Source organism: Lepidochelys kempii, chromosome 10, assembly GCF_965140265.1.
Source record: "Lepidochelys kempii isolate rLepKem1 chromosome 10, rLepKem1.hap2, whole genome shotgun sequence".
Lineage (NCBI taxonomy): Eukaryota > Metazoa > Chordata > Testudines > Cheloniidae > Lepidochelys > Lepidochelys kempii.
In genome coordinates, this window is record NC_133265.1 from 58,456,086 (window position 1) to 58,480,420 (window position 24,335).

Below are 24,335 nucleotides of genomic sequence, written 5' to 3' on the forward strand. Positions count from 1 at the left end.
TCCCAATCAAGAAATTGTATACTTCCCCCGGAACTCCAAATCTTTTTTCATTTGCTGAAGTTGTGGTTAACATTTAAATGATAAAGCTTTTCTAGGTTGAGATTTGAATTCCCATGTATCTTACAGAATTTATTGCCCATTCGTACCCAAACATTTTGTGAAGGAGTGACTTTCAGGGTCTGGCAAATTTATAGCTAGTATTTCAGATTTGGCATAATTTATTTTAAATCCAGACTTTCCCAAAATCCAGGATTATTTTAGCAAATAATTTTAGAGAATATTTGATTTAGATAAAAATGTTACATCTATATATGCTGTTTTCTGATGTGGGTCCTACAAGTTTCATTCCTGTGATGGATTCATTGTCCTTTGAGCAAAAGGCTCTGTGGCCAGTCCAGAAAGTAGAAGAGACATTAGACATCCTTGCCTACTCTCTGGGTAATTCAAGTAAAGGAGATTTAACTCCATCAATTCACACAGCTGATGTCAAGAGCTGATGTCAAGAGCAGTTATTCATTTAAGGATCTGGGGGCCAAAGTCCATATCGGACAGGACTTGAAACAGAAAGTTCTACTCTGTTCTTTCAAAGAGTTTCTCTGTGCATAGTGATAACAAAAGAAATGGCTCTGTTTTTGAACTGCAAGCTACTATTTTTCATCATTCAAAAATTTCCTGACCAATTTGAGCCCAGTTTCTCACCACAGGTTTTGATGGTATTTTTGTCTGAAAATAAATCTAGTGTAAATTATTTTGTATTCTACATATTTATAAAAACAAATATCCGACTACACCCTTGAGTTTCGTAAACAATAAAATCACCTCTCACCAGCTAAAAACTTAATACAAATGTTTTTAGGGTTGTGATCAAATTGAAGTAAATTCATTTAAAGCTATCCAATACCTAGATAATACTATCAATACCTACTTGTGTATTAAGTATTGGGCACATTTTCCCCCAGCCAAATGACTTTTCTGTTCTTTCACTATTGTGTCCCATCCTGCTGATGACAGTGTTGTGCAGTCATTTTCAGTAATGTCATGGAGACACATAGGCAGTGATAGAAATCCATAAAAAAAACCACCAAATGTCACAGAGAAGGTCAGTCGGGAGCGTCTGCTCTTTGTGTCTCATAACACAAGAACAAGGAAGGAACATGCAGGAAATTAAAAGGTGATAAATTCAAAAGGAAATACTTTTTCACATAATGAGTAATTAGACTGTAGATCTCATTGCCACAGGAAGTCATTGAGGCAAAGAACAACAAGATTAAAAAAAAATTGGACATTTATGTGGATAACAAGAATGTCCAGTAGTATAATCATCCCTTCCAAAATGTGTAAGCTTTATTAAACCCTGTCATGCTTCAGGCCTTCAGATAAAATCTAGCTATTAGATTAGGATGAGATCTAACGTGGGGGACACACTATCCCTTATAGTGGGGTTCTTGTGCCTTCCTCTGAAGCATCTCATAAGGACCACTGACAGAAACAAGATATTGGACTAGATGGATCTCTGGTCTGATTGGTATGGCAATTCATGTCTGTTGTTTGTACCATTTAGATCTTCTGACTAGGTTATGCAGATGAATTGGCCTTGCAGGGGTGCTCTCAGCACCCTTGTACAACACAGAGGGATCTGTATAGACGAACATTGATCTCTGCCCAGTCGAGATCATCTCCCCCAGTGGAATTGACTGGATGGGCAGCTCTTTAATCTTCGTCTCTGCTCGAAGTCTAAAGTCTTCAGGGCATCCATTACTGATTTTCAGTATGCGGAGGATTGTGTCATCCTCGTGCACAGTGAGAATGACCTTCAGTCCATACTGGATTTTCTTGCACAAGCTTACTGAAGCCTAGGACTCTCACTCAATATTGAGAAGACTAAAGTGGTCTATCAACCTGCTTCAGGCCTTGAACGTGACCCACAACAAATCACCTTGAGTGTCAGACTCTGGAGACAGTTGAGCACTTTTGCTACCTTGGTAGCCAACTTTCTCAAAATGCAAAACTTGGAAGTGAGATCCAACACAGAATTCAGTGCACAAGTGCTTCCTTTGGGAAATTGCTTTGATGCGTTTTCACATACCATGACCTATGGCAGGCCACCAAGATCCAGGTCTATAAGACAATTGTTGTTCCAACACTTCTCTTTGGACACAAAACCTGGGTGACCTGTCAACAGCACCTCAAGAGTTGGGAGAGGTATCACGAGCGATGCCTCCAGAAGATCCTTTGCATCAAATGGTAAGATCACTGCACTAATGCCAGCATCCTCGCTGAAGCCAATGTCATTAGCATTGAAGCAATGATTCTCATGCACCAACTTCACTGGGCTGGACATTGTGTGTGGATGCCAGATTCTCACCTCCCAAAACAAGTCCTCTACTTTCACTCACCCATGGTCAGAGATCCCGTGGTGGTCAGAGGAAACGGTACAAAGACGCACTGAAAGCGTCTCTTAAGAAAATTGATGTGGACATCACAAGCTGGAAAGAGCAAGCAACCAACCGACCCCAATGGCGCCATATCCTCCATCAGGCACTGGCCTGCTTCGAGGAGAAGTGCCTTGTCCTCAAAGTTGAAAAGAGAGAGAGGAGAAAGGAAAAAGAAATAACTTTCTCCCAGCAGGCCATCATCCTGTCACAAAATGTATGTACCTACTCCGGGCAGATTTGCGGTTCCAGGATCCAGAGTCCAGGAACCTTATGTAAATCCATGGTAGAGATCATCCTCAAATCAAGGGATCGCCAATCCATCGAGGGATCACCAATCCATCAATCGATCAGACCAGTGTTGGTGATTGTCCTAAGGAAGAGTCTAGGAAATTCAATACATGGATCTAATTGCCCTAATACTCCATGAAAGTGGCACAGAGGGTCTGTTTTGGCCCATTGGCTGGGGAAGCATGGCAGCATAGTGGGGTAGGGCTGATGGAATGTAGATTTCACAAGCACCACTCACAAGAACTTTATCTGCATCTATTACGGGGATCAGCAACCTTTGGCATGCAGCCCACCGGGTAAGCCCCTTGGTGAGCCAGGCCGGTTTGTTTACCTTCCATGTCTGCAGGTTCGGCTGACTGCCACTCCAGGCCAATGGGTGCTACAGGAAGCAGCAGCCAGCACATCCCTCGGCTTGCGCTGCTTCCTTCAGCACACATTGCCATGTGTGCAAATGTGGCAAACCACAGCTAGTGGGAGCCGTGATCGGCCGAACCTGTGGATGCGGCAGGTAAACAAACTGGCCCAGCCCACCAGGAAGCTTACCCTGGTGGGCCACATGCCAAAGGTTGCCGATCTCTGATCTATTGGATAGCATTCACGTTTTATCTTGTATCTGTACAGGATTTCTTAATTAAGAATGCATTACATGGAGTCTGGATGACTAACAGCTGTTGGATGTGCAGCTAAGGAATGTTTTGTTAGTCCATTTAAGGAGGATTTTAGGAATCTGATCATTTTGTAGTATGAAAGAAAGATGAGTTGTCCTTTAAGACCTGCTGCATTGAAATGTATGGGTGAATATAGAGTATATAGTAAGGCTCCACTTTGAACTTTTTACTCACTGACTTATAGGTGCTAAAGTATGAATCTTTATCACCCTTCCCCTGTGAGGCTATTCCTCGAAGTACTTATTTCATGAGACTTACTTTGCTGAACTGCAGTTTGACTTTAGCAAGACAAAACTTGTTTAGAAAGCAAATATTCTAGATTCTGAAAATGTTTTTACAGCAAAATAAGTCTCAGGACTGCGTTTTCAAACACTGGGTGTAACTTCCTTGATCGTTGACCTTTAAACACATATATAATTAACCACCTGTCAAAACCACATTTCAGTTTTAAATTGTACTGTGAAGAAATGAGTCACTCCTTCTCCCTAGGATATGTAGCTAATCTTAGGTCTTTTACAAGTACTTTTTGGGGGAAAATGGAAGATAGTATTTAAAAGCAGGTTTGAAGTATATGCAACTGAACATTGTGAACGTTAGCCTTTTTCCTTGAAACTGGACAGAATTTTATGTATTCAGAAATAGTATATCCTTTACTCGAAAAGGAGTACCAAATGGATTAAAAAACACTGATGTGGCTCTCTACACACTTTCAGTATTGTAATACAGTTAGAGTAAGTTTTCAACTAAGATACAGAGCAAAAAATACAACTCACCTTTTTTCTTTCAAAATGTTTTAATTTTTGAGCTGTTTAACTCTTGTTCTAAATGCAGGGAGCTCTGGGGGAATATGTGAAAAGAGCAAGCTCTATTCTGATGGTAAAAAGAAGTCCTTAAATACTGGAATCATCACTGTTCAGAACTATGGCTCTCACGTCCCTCCTAAGGTTTCTCACATCACTTTTGCTCATGAGGTTGGACATAACTTTGGTTCTCCTGTAAGTATTAAATGGTTGCTCCATTACAAATTTTCAGTGTTTTGGGGGGGAATAACTTAGTAAAATGTTTTCATCATTAACATTATGTGTATACTAATAAAATAAATGAATAGGTGTGCATGCAAAAGAAAAGCAAAGACCGCAGATAAGCAATATATGTTAAGATCTTTGTGAATGTTCTACAAACGGAAGAACTTGGTGCCACAGGACTTTTGTGAATATTCTTAATTTCTCATTTAGCTGCTTACAGCAACTACTGGCTTAGCCTTTCTTATACTGCACTTATTCATGACTACTCTTCTGAAAAAAGTGTGGGTTATTCTCTCCTAAAGTCTTCAAAGGAAGTAGGAAGGGCAAAGCTTACTCATATTTCTTCAAAAATGTATATGTGTGCATCTGTGTTATGGTGAGAAGTAAATACTAGTTCTTATTTTATGGAGAGTGAGGGGAAGGGTCCCAGCTCATGAGGCAAAACTTTGGTTATGTCCTTTCACCCAACAATGGGGATAAAACTGGCTTTCCTTTGTACCCTGTTGCATTTTTTTTGTTATACCTTAAAGTTTTTTAATTTATTTTGAGAAGCAGGTTATTCTGAGTTACACTTGTAAATAGGATTTTGAAGCAGTTGTCTTCACGTGCTATGTTCAAGGCTTTTGACTGTGACAGTCTGAAAAATTTGAGTTTTTATTTGTTTCTCTGTTTGTGGGTGGTGGTGGTGAAAAATGGAGAATATTTCCTTTTTTACGTGTCACTTTTAAAGTTTTACATTTTAGAAAACTAGAAATTTAACCATTAAGCTAACTTCCACCATATTGGCTGGAACAAGAATCCAGAATGGTAACAGTGTGCATTGATGGAAGAAGTAGGAAATCTGTCAGAGTGAAAATCTTTTTGGACCAATTGAAACATCATTTTTGAACTTGCCTGTGAAACTCATGTTTGATCTTGGATAGTCAGCCGATATACTTGTCAGGAAATTTGCTATTCTTTGTGGTAATACCATTTTAAAAGTGCACATTTATATACTTGGAAGGGTTGGGTCATATTTTGGGAAAATCAGTTGTCAAAAGTGGTAGTACAATATTGGTATTAAACAGTTTCTTACTCTTGTCAAATATTTTTTCAAAGCTTTTGCCATTTATCATAATCTTTGAAACTTCTATATTATAAAGTATTCCATGTATGTTACCAGGTGATGGTATAAATGATCAGTTCTCCATAGTGTGGATAGAAATAGACTTCCCCCACAAATCATATCATACTTAAGTCCACATTTTCCCTACAGTGTGAATGTGAACTATCTGAGATGTTTCTGCTGGTCCTCCCATTAATGTCCCACAGACATTTGGCAGTATTCAGAAATCTCAGAATCCTCTGCTTTTGGGAGATACCAGGAACTGTGGACAGGTACCCAGAGGGCAGTGTAATTGAAGTAGTCTAAAACAGTGCTAGTGTGTAAAACTTCTGTGATTCTTTATACCAGTCGGTGTGGCTAAGCATGGACGCATCAAACTATTTGAGCTTAAGCCAATTTTATTTAATCATTTCAGTTGGACAGTCAGGTTCTCTAGTGTAAACATGATATGGTTGCTCTCACAGAAGTTAGGTTTTTGAGCACTGACAAAAGTTTTCAGATAGAACGTAAAAGCAGTAAAAGAAAGGATCGTGTGTGATGTGTTGCTGTAACCAGCACACACAGAGATTGATAAACCACCATTAACATTTAAGCTGGAGATGTTGTCGTGACTTTCCATTTCATCCTGTGCTTCTGATGTTCTTCACTTTTTGAAATAGACAAGTGATAGTCATTTGGGTCAGTGCTTTGGAGATGATTCAGTGTTTAGTAATAACCATGGCATATATCTGGTCAGACAGAGCATTGGTTTCTTCTTCTGCATTGCTTCTTTGTCCTTGAACTATCTGAGCCTGTCCAGACTACTATAGGTCTAAAAAGAAAATACCTCCGCTATAGCAAAGGCAGAGTTCACTAGCTTGGGATTTGCTTGTGGATGCGAGAACAGAGCAGCCTCGTTACAAGAAATTAATTTTTGAGGGGGGTAGTAGGGGTTCATCAATTATGGAATTTTTGCTGATCTTAATACATTTAAGTATGTAGCTGCTCTTAGGCTTTTCTAAGATGATAGATGAAACAGAGGATGGGATGGGGAGAAAAAATAACACTATATTAGCTATTAATGGATAAAACCTTGGGAAGAAGAATGATAATTTTAACATTCAGAATTTTGAACAATTTTCCTTCATGGAATCATTTTCCACTGATGCACTTTCATTTCTAGGTACCATTAACTTCTGTAATGCTATATTTTTCTATTATGTGTCTATTTGATTCAATTTGAAACCTGTGTAGAATGTCCCTTTTTTTTTTGGTCCACTTGTTTTTAAAAAGGGAATAGTTTTATATGAGCTTGTGTTTCTCATCCTATTACCCCACACGGGTCTATTATACACATAGGTTGAAAGATAGCAAATTAACTGACAGAAACTGATCTGCTTGAAATAGTTGACAATTTTCTGCTTTGCAGCATGATTCTGGAACGGAATGCACTCCAGGAGAGTCCAAGAACTTGGGGCAGAAAGAAAATGGCAATTATATCATGTATGCAAGAGCTACATCGGGGGACAAACTTAACAACAACAAGTTCTCCATCTGTAGCGTTCGAAATATCAGCCAAGTTCTTGAGAAAAAAAGAAATAATTGTTTTGTTGGTATGTATTTGTGTCATCCTTATAAAATGCTAAAGAGTTAACTTTATTATGTATCAGTATTATGATACCGCTTGGGAGCCCCAGTCATAGATCAGACCCAGTTGCATTTGGTGCCATGGAACAAAAAGTCTCTGCCCTAAAGAGCTTACAGTTTGAGTATAAAACAAGAGACCGCAGATGAGATATGGACAGACTGACGGAGTACAAGAAACAATGAGAAAATATCGGTTAGCATGATAGGATGTAGACTAATTTCTCATAATAGAACTTACTCCAGGGGAGGGCAAACTACGGCCAGTGGGAGCTTCGGGGGTGGTACCCACAGGCGAGGGCAGAGCGTAGCAGAGCCATCTGCTCAACCCCACCCCCAGGAGCCACTCCGAACATGCTGGCCACTTCTGGGAGCGGCACGGGGCCAGAGCAGGCAAGGAGCCTGCCTTAGTCCCACTGCACACTGCTGCCAGGCTGGAGCCTGTACCCCAAACCCCTCCTGCACCCCGCAACCTAACCCCCTGCCCCAAGCCCCCTCCTGCACTCCACACCCCCTCCTGCACTCCAACCCCTTGCCCTGAGCCCATTCCTGCACACCACACCCCTTCCCATGCCTTGCATACAATTTCCCCACCCAGATGTGGCCCTCGGGCCAAAAAATTTGCCTACCCCGACTTACCCTCTCCCCTTTACAGTTTCTGAAAACTTGATAACATTTGCCCATTCTTCTTCAAGAGATGTCCATGTGGGTACTCCACTTCAGGTCAAGATGCATCTCAGCGCCTTTGATTGGAGATTTCTACAGCAGTACCCTACGGGCTGTGCACACGCTGTGCCTGCCTCTTGAGCTGTCAGTGTTATAATAGCGCATGCACAGCCGGGGCTTCTCAGTTCCTTCTCTACCGTCCCTGGCTAGAGACGGAGTTCAGCAGTGCTCTTTGAGGTTAAAATGCTGCTCTTGGAAAACTCCCTAAGACCTGCATCTGACCCTGGCCAGCAAACCTCTGAGACACCCTCCAGAGGCAAAGCGAAAGCAAAAAAACAGCCAGCTTCCTCTCCCCTCAGGAGCCATTCCTCAGGCAAAAAGTTAAAACCAGCTCTCTGGTCTCTGATAACTCCAGTTCCACGGCTCAGCACCTTCAACGCAGCAGGCACCTCAGTCACCGACGGTGAGTCGGCTGCCCCACTACACGGTGCCAAGGCTCAGGGCTTCCAGTTGCCAGCCTCTTTCAGCTCTTCTTCGGCCACCTCTGTTACAACCATGCTAAGAGCTGCTACAGTGCCGACAGTACAAGTGATGGCTGCGGCACCGTCCTTTGATCTTGCGGCACTGCTTTTCCAGCCACCACTCTCAGCACTGACCCCCCTGAGCTCTCCAGCTTCCCTTGCTGTGCCTACCTCAGGGGCGTCTACTCCGCAGAGCCAGCTTGCTCCCCCAGGACACCCTTTGGTGCCCCAGCAGACTGTGCCTCCAACAGCTATCTCGGCACCAAGTCCTGCTCAGTCAGCTCCACCGCAGTTTCTACAGCCAGAGGAATTAAGGGTGTCCCATGCTCCTGACTCTCCTCTTCTCGGCACCTCACCGAGACCTTTAGCACCCTACCTTCAGTACTCCCCTACTACTTCAAGCCCCTCCAATGAGGTGTGGGAGGATGAGAAAGAGGAATACAATTAACAGATTTCCTCTCAATCCTTTCCCCAGATTCAGTTACCTGCAACTTGGAGATGCATTACAGCACGATCGCCATATCCTCATGGCTATCCACACTGGTATGTCAATCCCTGAATGGGACCACCTATGCCCTCCCCAGGGCAGTAGCCACACTGGGGTTCATGGACATATACCACACTCAGGTGTTCTGCAGGATCCCCAGAGGAAAGCTGTCAGACGCTCCTCACTGCCGGTTTACACTGAAACCCAGATAAGACCTGATGTGGCCCCCACCCCTGCAAAAGATACTGCACCGCACACCACCTCTACAGCCATAACACCACAAGACGCCACGGTGCCCCCACCACCATCTCCCACTACTGATGAGCTCGCTCACTTTCAAGAGTTGTTTAAGAGAGTAGCGGAGGAGCTCAAAATTACCCTGGAGGAGGTACCTGAAACACACCACGAGCTTACGGATATCCTGCAAGCTACGACCTCCTCCAAAATAGCCCTACCAATTAATGGGGCCATTATGGAACCTGATAAAACTATTTGGCAGACCCCAACCACAATAACCCCGACTAACAAGAGACTGGACTGCAAATATTTTGTCCCATCTAAGGATTCTGAGTTTCTATTTACGCACCCCTCACCTAATTCGCGAGTGGTCGACTCGGCCAATCAGACAAACAAATATCAACACTTCCAGTCCACTCCATTGGACAAAGAAAACAAGAGACTGGACTCCTTTGGCCACAAAGTGTATTCTTCCACTTTGCAATTTAGAGTAGTGAACTATGCTGCGCTCTTAGCAAAATATGACCACAAAAATTATGCTAAGGTAATGCAATTTATTGATTGATGTGTCGAAGAATAAATGACAACAGTTTAAAGCAGTAGTGTCCAAGGACCAATTGATCTCCCAGACAGCTCTTCAAGCAGCCCTTGATGCTGCAGACGCAGCGGCCGGACCCACAGCCATGGCCATTGTCATGCGGTGGGCCTCATGGTTTACTACTACTTCCTTTCCGAAGGAGATACAGAATACGGTCGAAGATCTCCCCTTTGATGGAGACAAGCTCCTTGCCTCTACGACCAATGAGGTCCCTCACTCCATGAAGGACTCCAGGGCCACACTCCAATCCTTAGGCATCCAAATGCCTGCATCAAAGAAGAGACAATATAGATATCAGCCATACCAACGACCGCATCACCACACCTTTACACAACATCCACTTTTAAGACAATATGATACACAACAACAGCAATATAGGCCCAGAAACCAACGACGTCGACCTCCGCAAGCAGTGGTGACCCACCCTCCTAACCCAAATAAACAAATTTGAAGTCTTGGTCGAGGGTATAGAAAACCTCGCACCCTCTCCAGCGCCAGCTCCAACCAACCATTTTTTGGACACCATTTGTGTCTGTTCCTGGCCAACTGGCAAACCATCACTATGGACAGATGGGTCCTGGAAATTATCAGACTGGGTTATGCCATCTCCTTCCTCTCCTTAGCTCCCCCCCACCCCACCCCACCCCATCCATCTTCAGGGACCCCTCTCACGAACAGTTGCTCTGTCAGGAGGTACAACATCTCATACATCTCAGAGCAATAGAGGAGGTACCCCCTCAACACAGAGGGAAAGGGGTTTACTCCCACTACTTCTTGACGGAAAAGAAAAACGGCGTTGGCGCCCCATCCTCGATCTTAAACTTTTGAACAAGTTTGTCAAGAAACAGAAATTCCGAATATTTACTCTCCCAATGATGATTCTGACACTGGAGCAAGGAGATTGGTTTTCAACCCTTGACCTCCAAGATGCATATTTCCATGTCTCTATCCACACTGCCCATCAACATTTCCTCAGGTTTGCTGTGGGAGCACAACATTAGCAGTACAATTTGGCCTCTCCACCGCACCACGTGTCTTCTCCAAGGTGCTAGCAGTTGTAATAGCGCACATCAGGAAAAAAGGAATCCTCATATTTCCTTACCTGGACGATTGTCTCCTCAAGTCTCCCACTCAGTTAGAATCAAACCATGCAACTCTTGCAATCCTTCACTGCTTCCACACCTTGCAAATAAACAAAAACAAATCTACCTTACAACCTACCCAACAAATCAACTTCATCAGCACTCACTTTGATTCCACCACCGGTCTTGCATCTCTCCCCCAGGACAGATTCCGCACAATGGGCATCCTTATTACCCAGATACATGCCAGCCCATAAACTACAGTCAGAGACTCCCTACAGCTCTTAGGACATATGGCCGCTTGTACATTTGTGGTCGCAGATGCTCTCCTGTACATGAGATGCCTTCAGGGTTGGCTAGCCATGGTATACAAACCAAACAAGCACAGGATAAACAGGTTACTAACTATGCCCCAGAAAGTCAAGGACTCACTTCTCTTGTGGACCTTTCCAGTCAACCTCTGCACCGGGATTCCCTTCCGACAAGATCCCACTTCAATTACCATCACCACAGATGCATCCCTCACAGGATAGGGATCACACATCGGCCACCTCACCACTCAGGGTCTCTGGGCCACTCCAGAAACCAAGCTTCACAGAAATTTGCTAGAGCTCCAGGCCAAATGCAATGCCTGCCTCCATTTCATTCCCATCATCCAAACTGCCGAATTCGAATCATGACCAACAATATCAAGTGCATGTTTTATGTCAACAGACACGGGGGAGCCCGGACACGCTCCCTCTGCACAGAGGCGGTAAAGCTTTTTGGAACAGGTGCCTTCAACACATCATCTACATCTCCACCTCATACATGCCAGGCTCTCAGAATACCCTGCAGACAAGCTCAGCCGATCGTTCCCCATACAGCACGAGTGGGAACTCAGTGACAACATTTTTTCCAACGTTCCCCAGACCTGGGGTTATCCCCAACTGGATCTATTTGCCACAGCTGCAAACAAAAAATGCCCAACATTCTGCTCCAGAGCAGGCCTGGGGAAACACGGGGAGACGCCTTTATTCTCCCTTGGACTGAAACTCTCATGTATGTGTTCCCACCAATGCCTCCATTGCACAGAGTAATTCAGAAGATATGAACAGACAGAACCAACATCATTCTCACAGCCCCAGCATGGCCCAGACAACTGTGGTACCCCTTCCTCCTTCGCATGTCAGTCAAGCCACCCATTCCCCTTCCCCCACTCAGAAACCTCCTATCACAACGCAGGGGACAACTCTTTCTCCCTGCCTTACAATGTCTCTACCTAAGGGCCTGGCTGATCAATGGTTCTCTAATGTGGAGTTAACATGTTCGGACCAAGTACGCACCGTCTTGCTACATAGCAGAACACAAAACACGTGCACTACCTACCTGCATAAATGGAAACAGTTCACATCTTGGTGCGCTGATAAGCAGACCTCTCCAGTTTCTGCTTCACTCCCACTGATATTGGGTTACCTGTTACACCTCAAAACATCTGGCCTCTCCACAAGCTCACTCAAGGTCCACCTCGTGGCAATCACCACCTTCCACCATAAGATTGACAACTAACAGTCTTTGCCCATCCAATCACCAAAAGGTTCCTGAAGGGTATCCAGACATTCTACTCAGATGTGAAACCGCCTGCTATGCCTTGGGATTTACACCTAGTCCTCAAAGCCCTGATGGATACACCCTTTGAACCGATGGCTCCCTGCTCCCTTCTCCACCTATCCATGAAGGCTACCTTCCTCATAGCAATAACCTCTGCCAGACAAGTAGGAGAAATGGGGGCGCTTATGGTGGACCCTCCGTATACCACATTTTTCCACAATAAGGTCACACTCCGAACACATCCAAGGTTCTTACCCAAGATACTCTTCCTTTCATCTCAATGAACCTATATACCTTCCAACATTTTTCCCAAAACCTCACGCTAACACGTTTGAAATGACAGTGCACACTCTTGATGTTCGCAGAGCGTTATCCTTTTACCGGGATAGAACAAAACTGTTTAGAAAAACCCCCAGACTTTTTGTTTTTCCTACTCAGCGCTCACAAGGAAATGCTATCTCTACACAGAGACTTTCCAAATGGATTGCTGGCTGCATATGCCTTTGTTACCAACTCAGGCAAATACAACCTCCTACATCAATCAGAACACACTCTACCAGAGCTGTCTCTTCCTCCACGGCCTTTCTACTTAATGTCCCACTGTCTGACACATGCAAGGCAGCTACCTGGGCATTGAACCTTACCTTCGCTAATCACTATGTTCTCATCCACACTGCAGCGTCTGACAGCAGATTAGGTAGAGCTCTCCTGTCAGCAGCCTTCTTGCCTCATCCAAAGTCCCATCTATCCTAAGGTATACTGCTTTTCAGCACCTGAAGTGGAGCACCCACAGGGACCTCTCAAGAGGAGGAGGAGGTTACTCTCCCTGTGCAGTAACTGACAATGTTCGAGATGAGTGTCCCTGTGGGTGCTCCACTACCCGCCCTCCTCCCCTCTACTTCAGAATTTGTAACACACTGCGTTGGAGAGAAGGAACTGAGGAGCCCGGGCTGTGCACATGCTATTAGAACACTGACTGCTCGAGAGGCAGGCACAGCCCGTAGGGGTACTGCTCTAGAAATCTCCGATCAAAAGCGCTGGGACGCACCTTGACCTGAAGTGGAGCACCCGTAGGGACGCTCATCTCGAACGTCAGTTACTGCACAAGGTGAGTAACCTCCTCTTATGTATTCAACTCCTTATCCACACAAACTGTGCGAAAAATAATTTAAAGGGGTACACACATTCTATTCTAGTGTCTTATCCTCCGTGGCTCTTTGAGAATTGTCACTGCAGAGCCTTGTTTAATGATACTGAGTCTGAACCTTTTGTAAAGTAGTGTGGGGATGCACAAGTCCCCGTGAAACAAAGCTTTGGAGCTGCTGGTACGAAGGATCTCAGCTCTAGACATTATCAGTTCTGAACACCAAAACAGCTATTATGGTCAGAGAATTTTTTAGAAAGAGGGGGAGCAGTGCAGGAAAACTGAATGCTAATTTAGAGAATTTTTCCATAAATCTCCATCCTGAGCTCTGATCTCACTTTTCTTTTGCACAAGGAGTTCCCATGGTTATTAGTAGAAGTTCTGAATACAAAATGAGAACAAAATATGTAGTAGAAATCAACCAGCTGGATGCTGAAGAGTACTGTTCAAATTTCCCAACAAAATCCTAATCTGTAACATACCTGCACTTCCAATACTAATCCCATCTTCAGTAGACATTGCCAATCATGCTTAACTATGTCCTATGACAATTTAACTTCAAGTTACCATGCATGTCTTTTATATTCTGTAGTGTTACAAAAATATACTGACATTTTTCAGAGTCTGGCCAGCCCATCTGTGGTAATGGAATGGTAGAAGAAGGAGAGCAGTGTGATTGTGGATACAGTGACCAGTGTAAAGATGAATGCTGTTACGATGCAAATCAACCAGAAGATAAGAAATGCAAGTTAAAACCAGGCAAACTTTGCAGGTATTATATATTTCAGTTATATTATGCTTATTGAATTGTTCAGACTTATGGATAGGCTAGCAAGCTTTATTTTAGGAATATCTTCTATGAGGTATACTGTTTGACACTTGAAGTCTAATCTCATTTATATTGTTAGAATGTCCTTAATTTTTTAGTAGTAACAGTTAATGGGAATTTCACTAACTATATTATGTTATTTTTTTAACTCAGCACTAATTGTAACTTTTTTTTAGTCGGCAACTATGAGAGTACTTTATTCTTAGTCTTTTGGAAAAATGCATAATTTAAAATGCTTTCTAACTAACTACATTAAGTACACCTTAGGACCCAGTATAAGTAGGGACAAGTTGTGTTTAAAAATGTTGGTTGGTTGTAGTTATCCCTTGAGCTAAATTCAACAAGCTAACACACTTAAACATTACTGTCCTTGTCCCTACTGAGGACAAAATCATATTTATCACATTAGTGATGTCCTGCAAGGTAATGCGTTCATTTGTAGACAAGGTCTTAAAAGAAATCCAAATTTGTAAGTCCCTTTTCTTGCTTATCTGATCTATCTTGGATGTTTTGCAGAAAAATTGAGCAGGGACACTCAGTATATCTTGTGCTTGTGAAAAGGATCAGGTTGACAGCTCTTAAAACTGAAGGTCTTTCTTTAGCTAGAGGAAGGTGCAAATGTGCAGTGTCAGGACATACTTTTCCATGCAGCTTTGTTAACGTGGATTAAATCAGGTATAGTTAGGACAAATTCTGCTGATAAATTTAGTCTTCCTGTTAATTCAATTGGCTCCTTTACTAAAGCTGCCATGGAATGTTTAGTTTTTGTCAAACGTTAAGAATTTTATGATATGAACATCTGCCCACTAGTACCTGGACTAAGGTCATACTTTAGGTGACTGTACTGTCATTAGATGATTTCAGTACGTATATGTACCCTGGTCAAAATTCTCTGGTTATCTTGAGCTAAGAAAGGCTGTATAAATTGTAATTAATCCTTTGTCATTCCCTTGGTCTGTTATTCTTAATGTTAAGTAGTATCAGAGATTTGTGGGGGAGGGCGGGAGAATCAATTGGATCCCTACCCTTTTTCTCTTTCTGACTATTACTGTTTGGGGAGAGAATAAAGAATGCAAGGAGATCAGAATCTTGACAAATCTAACAGTTGTAGAAGGCTGTCTCAGGGCTAGTCTACTTAGTGTCTGGCAAGCTGGGGTGTAAATCTATCCTACACTAGCTTGCTGCACACTAACTCTCCGTGTGGACTCTGCTGCTAGACACTTATATCTTCCCAGTTTCAAAACGGGGTAGACTGAAGAGCATTGCAGAATTTTTAGCATGAGGGACTGGGGTCCACACTGCAGGGTAGATTTATACCCCTGTTTGCAATGCAATAAGTGTTCCTGTAGACAAGACCTAATTTAAGAGCAGCATGAGCTTTTCTTGGCTCACGGCTATACAAGGCTGCTTTGTTCTCTAACTTCATTGCATGTGATATCTTTTTTCATCCTCCCTGCTGCCAGAGTGTCTATGAATACATTAAACGTTAATGGTTTGCCAGACACTAGTGTTGAACTTGGCATTGATCAAAAAATCAAGAATTGGCACTAGAAGACAATTCCACTCATCAAGCCTACATGATAGCAAAAATGGCTATAGTATTGTGTTCATCAATACAACTTACTGTCACATTGCTATCTTAGGCATGCAATGAGCCGAAGCACACACTGTTTACAACAGTAGACTTCCTTGGACCACTTGGTGCAAGTAATTACAAATGGCAAGAGATATTGAAAAGTCCGTATTTATAAGAGAACTTTCAGGTAGAGGCTGGTATTTCCAAAAGACATTTTTGCTTTGTTAAAATGCATTATAAGACATCTGCCTGTCTGTTGTGGATGACTAAATATTCTACCACATTTATTCAGAATTTAGTCATTTTCATAGTGTCATATGTGATACATTTTGTCGAAGGAAGGTGACCCAAGTATACAATTTGATATCAAATAGATTTTCCTGGCACTTGGATTTTACATATCAAACTTCATCTGTGTTACCTTGCTTCTAGGCAATGCAACACATATGGCACGATATGAAAGTGACCCAAAAATATTGAAAAGGGTGTAGATACTTCTAGTAAATATTTAAACTTTGCTTTAAAAAATATATATATAAATATATATTAGGCCTAAGATACTTGACAGTACACATATTAAAACCCAATACAAATAAAAATGTGTAACTTTTATCCATTTAAAATCTCAAAGAATGTTTTACTTCATCTTTAATTTTAAACTTCCTCCAGGTAGTGAGTTTAACTTGGGCAATGTTAGCTGAACCTAAAATTTCACTTTTATGAAGGTGTTCAGATGTAAACATGCATGCAAAAGTAATTTTTCTAGTGTAAGTAACGTAAATGTGGTGTTTTTCATGACTGCTGGATACAGAATACCAAACATTTGTTACCCCCCAAAAAACATTTTTCAGTTTACATTTTGTTGACACAAATTGGAAATAACAAAACTGACGCTATTTTTGTATGCAGTTGTAGTTTTAAGTGGTATTCCAATTAAATGTGCATATTTCTTAGCAAGTTCTGCTTTATTCTACCTCCATTAATCAGTAAATGTTAAACTTAGAAGACTTGAACAATATTGCTATTCAGGGTACATTAGAAACACCAGAAAAAATCTGCATTTTTCTTAATATATATTTTTTGTTTTTTTTTCTTTGTAGCCCCAGTCAAGGCCCCTGCTGTACTGCACAATGTAGCTTCAAACTCAAGACTGATAAGTGTCGGAATGATTCTGACTGTGCAAGAGAAGGAATGTGTAATGGTTTCACTGCTCTCTGTCCAGCATCTGATCCCAAGCCAAACTTCACAGATTGCAACAGACATACACAAGTTTGCATTAAAGGGGTGAGCTTAATGTTCAGAACTATTGTGCTAACAATATATTGCAAAGCACAATTTTTGAAGCAATATGGCTTCCGCGTGGTCTTCAGTTTACACGTTCACCTCACATTATGCGATTGTCTCCCAGACCAGGGAAGACGCTGGGTTTGGCAGGGCTGTGCTCGGTCCCGGGAATTTGTGAACTCCTACCCACCTCCAACGGATATACACATGAGCAATCACTTGAAGAAAAGACAGTTACCTTTTCTGTAACTGGTGTTCTTCGAGATGTGTTGCTCATGTCTATTCCATATCCTGCCCTCTTTTCCCTCTGTTGGAGTTGTCTGGCAAGAAAGAACTGAGGGTGGGGGGAGCGCGCAGCACCCCTTATACTGCGCCATGGAGGGCGCCACTTGGGGCGCTCCCCTGTGGGTACTGCTAGGGGGAAAACTTCTGGCACGGGTGCACATGGCGAGGACGCACACCTATTGTGGAATAGATATGACTAACACATCTCAAACACCAGTTACGGAAAAGGTAACTGTCTTTTCTCTTGCCCACTTAAAGTAACTGTTAACAATCATATAATAACAGTTATTATAACAACAGTGTCCATGGTTTTGGGACATAAACACATTGCATACATTTTAAACCACAGCCATTATCCACATTCTGCAATAACAAAATATCCAGGAGACAGGAGGAGCACTGAGGAATCACATAACTGTGAACAGACACTGGTCTGGAACTATTTTTGGCTCCGCCACTATCCTGCCAGGCAAGCCAATTCACCTCTGTGCCTCAGTTTCCCATCTGTAACATGGGGATAATGATGTAAAGTTATTGGAGATCTGCTGATAAAAAGCACTATATAAATACTAGGTCAATCTGCTGCTTATTATGTAGCCACACTAGCATTTCAGCTGCAAACGTAGGTAAGAACAACTGACCACTAACTCCTACCAACAAACATTTCTTTCGGTTTAAAAAACAACGCTGGACAATTAAATGGCAATCTGGTATACATTTAGGTGGTATTCTATGTGCAAGTGCAAAGGTGTTGTAAGAGTGTATGAAGTGGTTAAATTTTACAGTTGTGGTATTCTGTCATAGGAGTAGGCTCAGCGTTGGGGCATAGGGCAAATGGAGGTAGTGTCTACCCATTAGAGCAAAAAGACAGAATGCAAGTAATGTGTTATGGGCATTGTGGGGCATCACTCAGAGGGCAGAGTTAAGATTGCTTGGGCGTTTACCGTAACTATTTCCTGGTTTTCAGAAGTTTGTTTTGCTGAACTTGGCATTCTGGAAGGGCACATGCTACCAATGGGCAACCTTAACTCTGTATTAATGAATTTTTTTTAGCATTTTATTTCCAATATGGTCAGAGACTACTTTAAAACCCCTAATACTGTAGGGGACCATGCAGAGCAATCTAGCCCAAGAAGGGAACATCTGCAAAGTACTAGAGCCCCCCTTCTTTTTTCCCATAATTTGATCACTGCTCATTTGCTTGCTTCTGAATTTGATTTTGAGATCATCCAAACATTGAATTACTTACAGTATTATAGACTCTTTCCTGCTACTGATTTTTTCCCCTAAGGGAAAGAAGACATTGAAATGCCATATCTTTCATACTTTTGAGCTATTTTTATTTTCATGAATAGGTATTCCAGTTCTGTGGTCTTGATTTAGAATTTTTTTTGTGCATATTGCTGTGCTATATATTTGTTGCAACTCCTGTTTTCATGCCTCCCCCATTTATGGGAATAAGGCATATCAAAGAACCTAAGATTCTGTACCTCAACCATCCAATTTTAAATTCTTGTCCAAATTAATCCAAACCAATTAAATATTTACTTTTTTCTGTGAGAGAAAGTATTACTATTTATAAACTTTAAAAATAGCTTAAATTTGCTTTTGAAGTGTTAAGGTTTCTTTTTTAGTGAGCTGCTCTTTATGCTTTTTGTCTATTAAAATTGATATTTGTTTTATCTGCTACAAATGGATGTGAAGATGATTTTGAATTATTCTTCCTCCTTTTGTCTCTAACAGCAATGTGCTGGTTCTATCTGTGAGAAATATGGCTTGGATGAATGTACATGTGCTAGTTCAGATGGCAAGGATGATAAAGAGTTGTGCCATGTCTGCTGCATGAAAAAAAGTAAGATTTGCACACTTCTAAACACTAATACAATAGTAAATCTCTCAAGGTTTTTACTAGACTTAATTTTATTTAAAGTCACCTTTGTGATTTTAAAATATTTACCAAGTTTTGAGTAAGAATTACAGCATGTGGAAAAAGTCTTTGGTCTTGCTGTTCCAAAACACTTTTTTTGGAAATATACAATGTATAATTCAGTGTTTATTACTTATGTACTATTATGAACAATGTGCTTCTCCCATAAAGATACTCAGTGGACCTTAATAGTAAAATGCCCATTTGATAGGTCATTGATAAGTCATAAATATTTTTGTTTTTCAAGTTAATAGTACCTTCATGAAAAACAATTACGTTACCACTTCCTGATAAGTTTTTAAATAGGGTAAGACTACATTTTTAGTAGTGGGTTGGATATCCTTTTACGCATTCATGCATATGCAAGGTATTTTGTTTTAAACTTGTCTTGAAATAAAATCCAGTCTTCAATTATATTCACTTTTTTCAGTGGATCCAATGACTTGTGCAAGTACGGGATCTAGTCAGTGGGAGCAGTATTTCAGTCTCAAAACCATTACGCTTCAACCTGGATCCCCCTGCAATGATTTTAAAGGCTATTGTGATGTATTCATGAGATGTCGGTTAGTAGATGCTGATGGTCCTCTAGCCAGACTAAAGAAAGCAATTTTTAATCCAGAGCTGTATGAAAATATTGCAGAATGGATTGTGGTAAGTATCTTAATGGTTTGAAAACATAAGCATGAAAGATTCCTGTAAAATGGATTGAATATATTCAATGTTTGTGACTAATGATAAACATGACTGTATATGCAGTATTTCAGTGTTCTCTTAAGGTATGTCTGCACTGCTCTAAAACTCCCACAGCTGACCTATGACACTGTGCTCGGGGTGCTGGGATATAAAATTGTAGTGTAGACACTTGGGCACAGGCTGGGTTGCCTAGGGTCCCAGAGCCTGATTGTCTACACTGCAATTTTATAGTCCCACAGCACTAGCCCCATGAGCCCAAGTCAGCTGACACAGGCCAGCCGCAGGTGTTGTACTGCAGTGTAGACATACCCTTCAAGTACATTCTCAATCCTTACTCTTTGGTTGGCTTCTTCACACTTATAATCCAACTAGCAAGTTTAGCAGGTAAAGTTCAATATCCTTTGGAGACAATTGAAGAAAGTGGCTTATGGTACGTGTAGTACGCTATTCCTTCTAACCATACTAATATCTCTTCATTTTACTGAGTGGTCACCTTAATTTTTTAAAAATCTGACATTTTTTTCCAGCTCTTAAATCTTTTGTCCTCCTATGTAGATGCTCAGTTCCTCAGAACATCAGGGCATAGTAGCTATTTGCATATCTTTTGATCCCTTATCCTAAAGGGACTATACTCTTCCAATAAAGTATCCAGCAGATAGAGCTGCAAGGAAACATTGGTGACTTTCCATGTTGGACTCGTGTGTTCACCTTTGTATTAGGTACCTCTATAGTTTGTCTGTACAGTTCATTCATTACATGTCTATGGTACCAGATTTTTCACTGTACATCTTAACCAACATATCTGTCATTACCATCCATTTATTTCAAAAATATCTGTGAGAACTTCATAAATGAACTATACATAATCATAACTCTGTACCGTCAACATAGTTTTTAAATGTCTGTTCAACAGTATATTTTGTCCAGACATTTATTAGATGCATATGGTGCTAAGTGGATTCATCTCCACTCTGAGGCCAAATATTAGCTGTTTATTTTCACTATACCAGCATTGTCCTTTGTTTGGCATGTTTAAATAGGTGTCTGAATGTGAGCCTATACACTTCCACGGTGTTCTTATACTGTATATTTAAGAATCAAAGTCGATTGTCTGTTTTTAGGGTTTTATACTGCTACCCATCACTGAGGAATCTGAATGCCTTCTTCATAAAACTGATAGCAATATCAAAATCCTTGGTGGACTTTGAGTCTCTGGCACTACTCTCTCTTCAGAGTAAAAGCTCTGTTTGTTTTTTATATTTTATTAATTTTAGATTTGTTTGGGGGTAACTTCTGATTTTGATTGGGTTTTTATGAGTAGAAGGGGGTATTAATGTTAGTGTTGTTCTTGTAAAGGAAAGTCTTCTCTGAAGGGGAAGGACTTGCAGTGTTTCCTAAAGACACAGTCAGGATGTGCTCAGTTTGCTCTGGAAGCTTGTTCTGTAGCCATACGCCTTTAGATTGAAAATCTAAATCTTTGTTACTAGCAATCTTGCTTTTCATCCTGGACTTCATGATCTGCATTGTCCCAGAAGAGCACCGCTACTTCTGTGGTTCAGAGGTTAAAATTCAGTCTCTGTTGTAGCTAGGACTTAATTAAATGTTTTGAAGATCAGGACCAAAGATTTAAACTGGCTCTGGGTCAGCTTCTCATGCCAATGGAGGGACTTGAGCACAGGCTCATTGTGCTCCTGGTGGCCTTACCTATGGGGAAGGTGGGCAAGTCTTCTGTACCAGCTGAAGCTTGTACCTAGATTACCTTTGTAATATTATTGATCTGTTTCTGTTTCCATAGTATTTTTGTGTACATTTACTAGTCAATTTTGGTTTTAGTCCTCTTGAAACTTATTTTTTTACGTAAGGTTTCCTTTATAGACCTAATTGTGTGTGATCACAATAATGCTGAATACAAAGAGCAACTGAAGAAAAATATGCTATGTAAAGAAAAAATTGAGGCTCATGCATAGCTTAAAGAAATTAAGTGGGGGTTGATACCATAAGACCATAACAGGGTTCAAAAAAGAACTAGATAAATTCATGGAGGCTGGGTCCATCGGTGGCTATTAGCCAGGATGCGCAGGAATGGTGTCCCTAGCCTCTGTTTGCCAGAAGCTGGGAATGGGTGACGGGATGGATCACTTGATGATTACTTGTTCTGTTCATTTCCTCTGAGGCACCTGGCACTGGCCACTGTCGGAAGACAGGATACTGGGCTAGATGGATCCTTGGTCTGACCCAGTAGGGCCGTTCTTATGATAGTTATACTCAAAAACAAACAGGGAGAGTTATACCTGCAAGGCTGGCCAGAAACACTGTAAAAGTTAAGTTTAGAAGGGAAGTTTTTCCTCAACAGTAAGAGCAATTTGACAATAGAACATCCTGGCAAGATAGGTCATTATGGAAATATTTAAAAATGAAAAAAAAATGAAAATGTCTAGGTAGAGCATAGCTTACGTTAAGTGTAGGAAATCAGATGTGCTGTCCTGTGTCCCTTGTAATCCTAAGGTCTAGGTATTTATAATATAAATACCTCCACTGAGCAGACCTCCGTGTTTTTTTGTCAGCTCTTTCAGACCAACAATTGATACTTTAAAAATTAAAGCTGATTTTCCAAAGCACCCTAAAAGAATTGAGTATGCAAATCTTACTGAAATTCACTCTGATTTACTCACTTGACCATAATTTAGTGGTTACTGAAGCACTGATAAATAAATACACTGTCATTTATTAATGCAATTTTCATTGCTTGATGCATACCTGATACAGTATTGGTATATAACGCTTCCCTTTTGCTTTAAGAAACTATCATCATAAATTTGTTCTAGTATTTGCACACAGTCAGTTCTCTGTAAACTCTAAATATCCTTTTTTGAGAGGAAAAGGAATTTTCTAATGTCACTCTACTTTAGGGGCACAGCCAGAATTTTTCTAAGGAGGGAGTCCATGGGGAAGATCCTTCTCCAGTAGGATGCCTGTCCTGGGGCAAAGAAAATGGTGGGACACAATCCACAGTGTGCTCCGCAGGCATACCTTCACATACAGCTGACAGGGCAGACACAGCTGCAGGCAGTTTTGTGGGGCTGCAGCCAGGGAAGGAAGTGCTGGGATGTCCAGGGACCCCAGTGCCAGGGTAGGGCACAGCCCAGAGAGCGTAGGGGGATTTATTGTGCAGTCTGCGGGTCCCCAGCTCCCTGCGGAAAGCCCTGGTATTAGGGCTGCAATCCCCACTACTGCCCCACCAAGGGAAAGGACATTGGAGAAGTACTGGGGCCTTCCCTGCCAGCCCACAGCACCAGGATTCTGGCAGGAGCTTCCTCGTTGGGCACGGATGTGGTTCCCCAGCCCATTACTCCTGTATGGTCAGTGGGTCCCAGGCTGCAGGGTTGCCCCATACTTAGGGCCCTACCAAATTCATGGTCCATTTTGGTCAATTTTGCGGTCATAGGGTTTTAAAAATAATAAATTTCGCTATTCCAGATATTTAAATCTGAAATTTCATGGTGTTGTAATTGTAGGGGTCCTGACCCAAAAAGAAGTGGCGGGGGGGGGGGCATGGTAAGGTTATCGTAAGGGGGGTTGCGGTACTGCTACCTTTATTTCTGTGCTGTTGCTAGTGGCGGCGCTGCCTTCAGAGCTGGGTGGCCGGAAAACAACGGCTGGTGCCCAGGAGCCCAGCTCTGAAGGCAGAGCTGGCAGCAGCAGCAGCGCAGAAGTAAGGATGGCCTGATATGGTATTGCCACCCTTGCTTCTGCGCTGCTGCCTTCAGAGCTGGGCACCTGGCCAGCAGCCACTGTTCCCTAGCCACCCAGCTCTGAAGGCAGCGCAGAAGTAAGGGTGGCAATATTGCTGTCTTGGGCATGGCCAGGAGGTGAGACAGCAGCTACTGGAGTCTTTGCTCGGAGCCAGCCAAGTAGGGGGCAGGCCTGGGCCCCCTATTTGTTGTGCCCCTGCTTTTCACATAGATATCTCTGTAGTGTAGGTTTATAGCAGTGTTTTGGCGGGGGTGAAGGTAGCCTTACCTTGTCTTTAAAACAGTCTAGTACACAATACATAACTATTTCCTAACTGCATTAGTGGTTAACTTTAACTGCCTCATAAGGGTTTCTGAACTTTATATACGAAGCTTGCTAGTGTGCATCAAGGATCTGACCAAAGAGTTGACTTTTTACAGGAAACTACCTTCAGGAGAACTCCAGTCACAGGTAAATAGTTTGCATTAACCAGCCATGTAATATGTTAAGCTTTGTATAGATGATGAAATATGAAACACG

The 24,335-nt window shown here is 41.9% G+C and overlaps 1 protein-coding gene across 3 annotated transcripts in view; it reads left to right on the forward strand.

The window, feature by feature from the left end:
* The window catches only part of ADAM10 (ADAM metallopeptidase domain 10), a 127,679-nt gene that overhangs the window by 96,913 nt on the left and 6,431 nt on the right, over nt 1-24,335 (forward strand). For all 3 annotated transcript variants that reach the window (XM_073303751.1, XM_073303750.1, XM_073303752.1), the window contains 6 exons: nt 4,223-4,386; nt 6,930-7,113; nt 14,091-14,241; nt 16,975-17,158; nt 19,187-19,295; nt 19,801-20,021. In XM_073303751.1, coding sequence (XP_073159852.1) covers nt 4,223-4,386; nt 6,930-7,113; nt 14,091-14,241; nt 16,975-17,158; nt 19,187-19,295; nt 19,801-20,021 — 1,013 coding nt within the window. The remainder of the gene's footprint in view (nt 1-4,222; nt 4,387-6,929; nt 7,114-14,090; nt 14,242-16,974; nt 17,159-19,186; nt 19,296-19,800; nt 20,022-24,335) is intronic.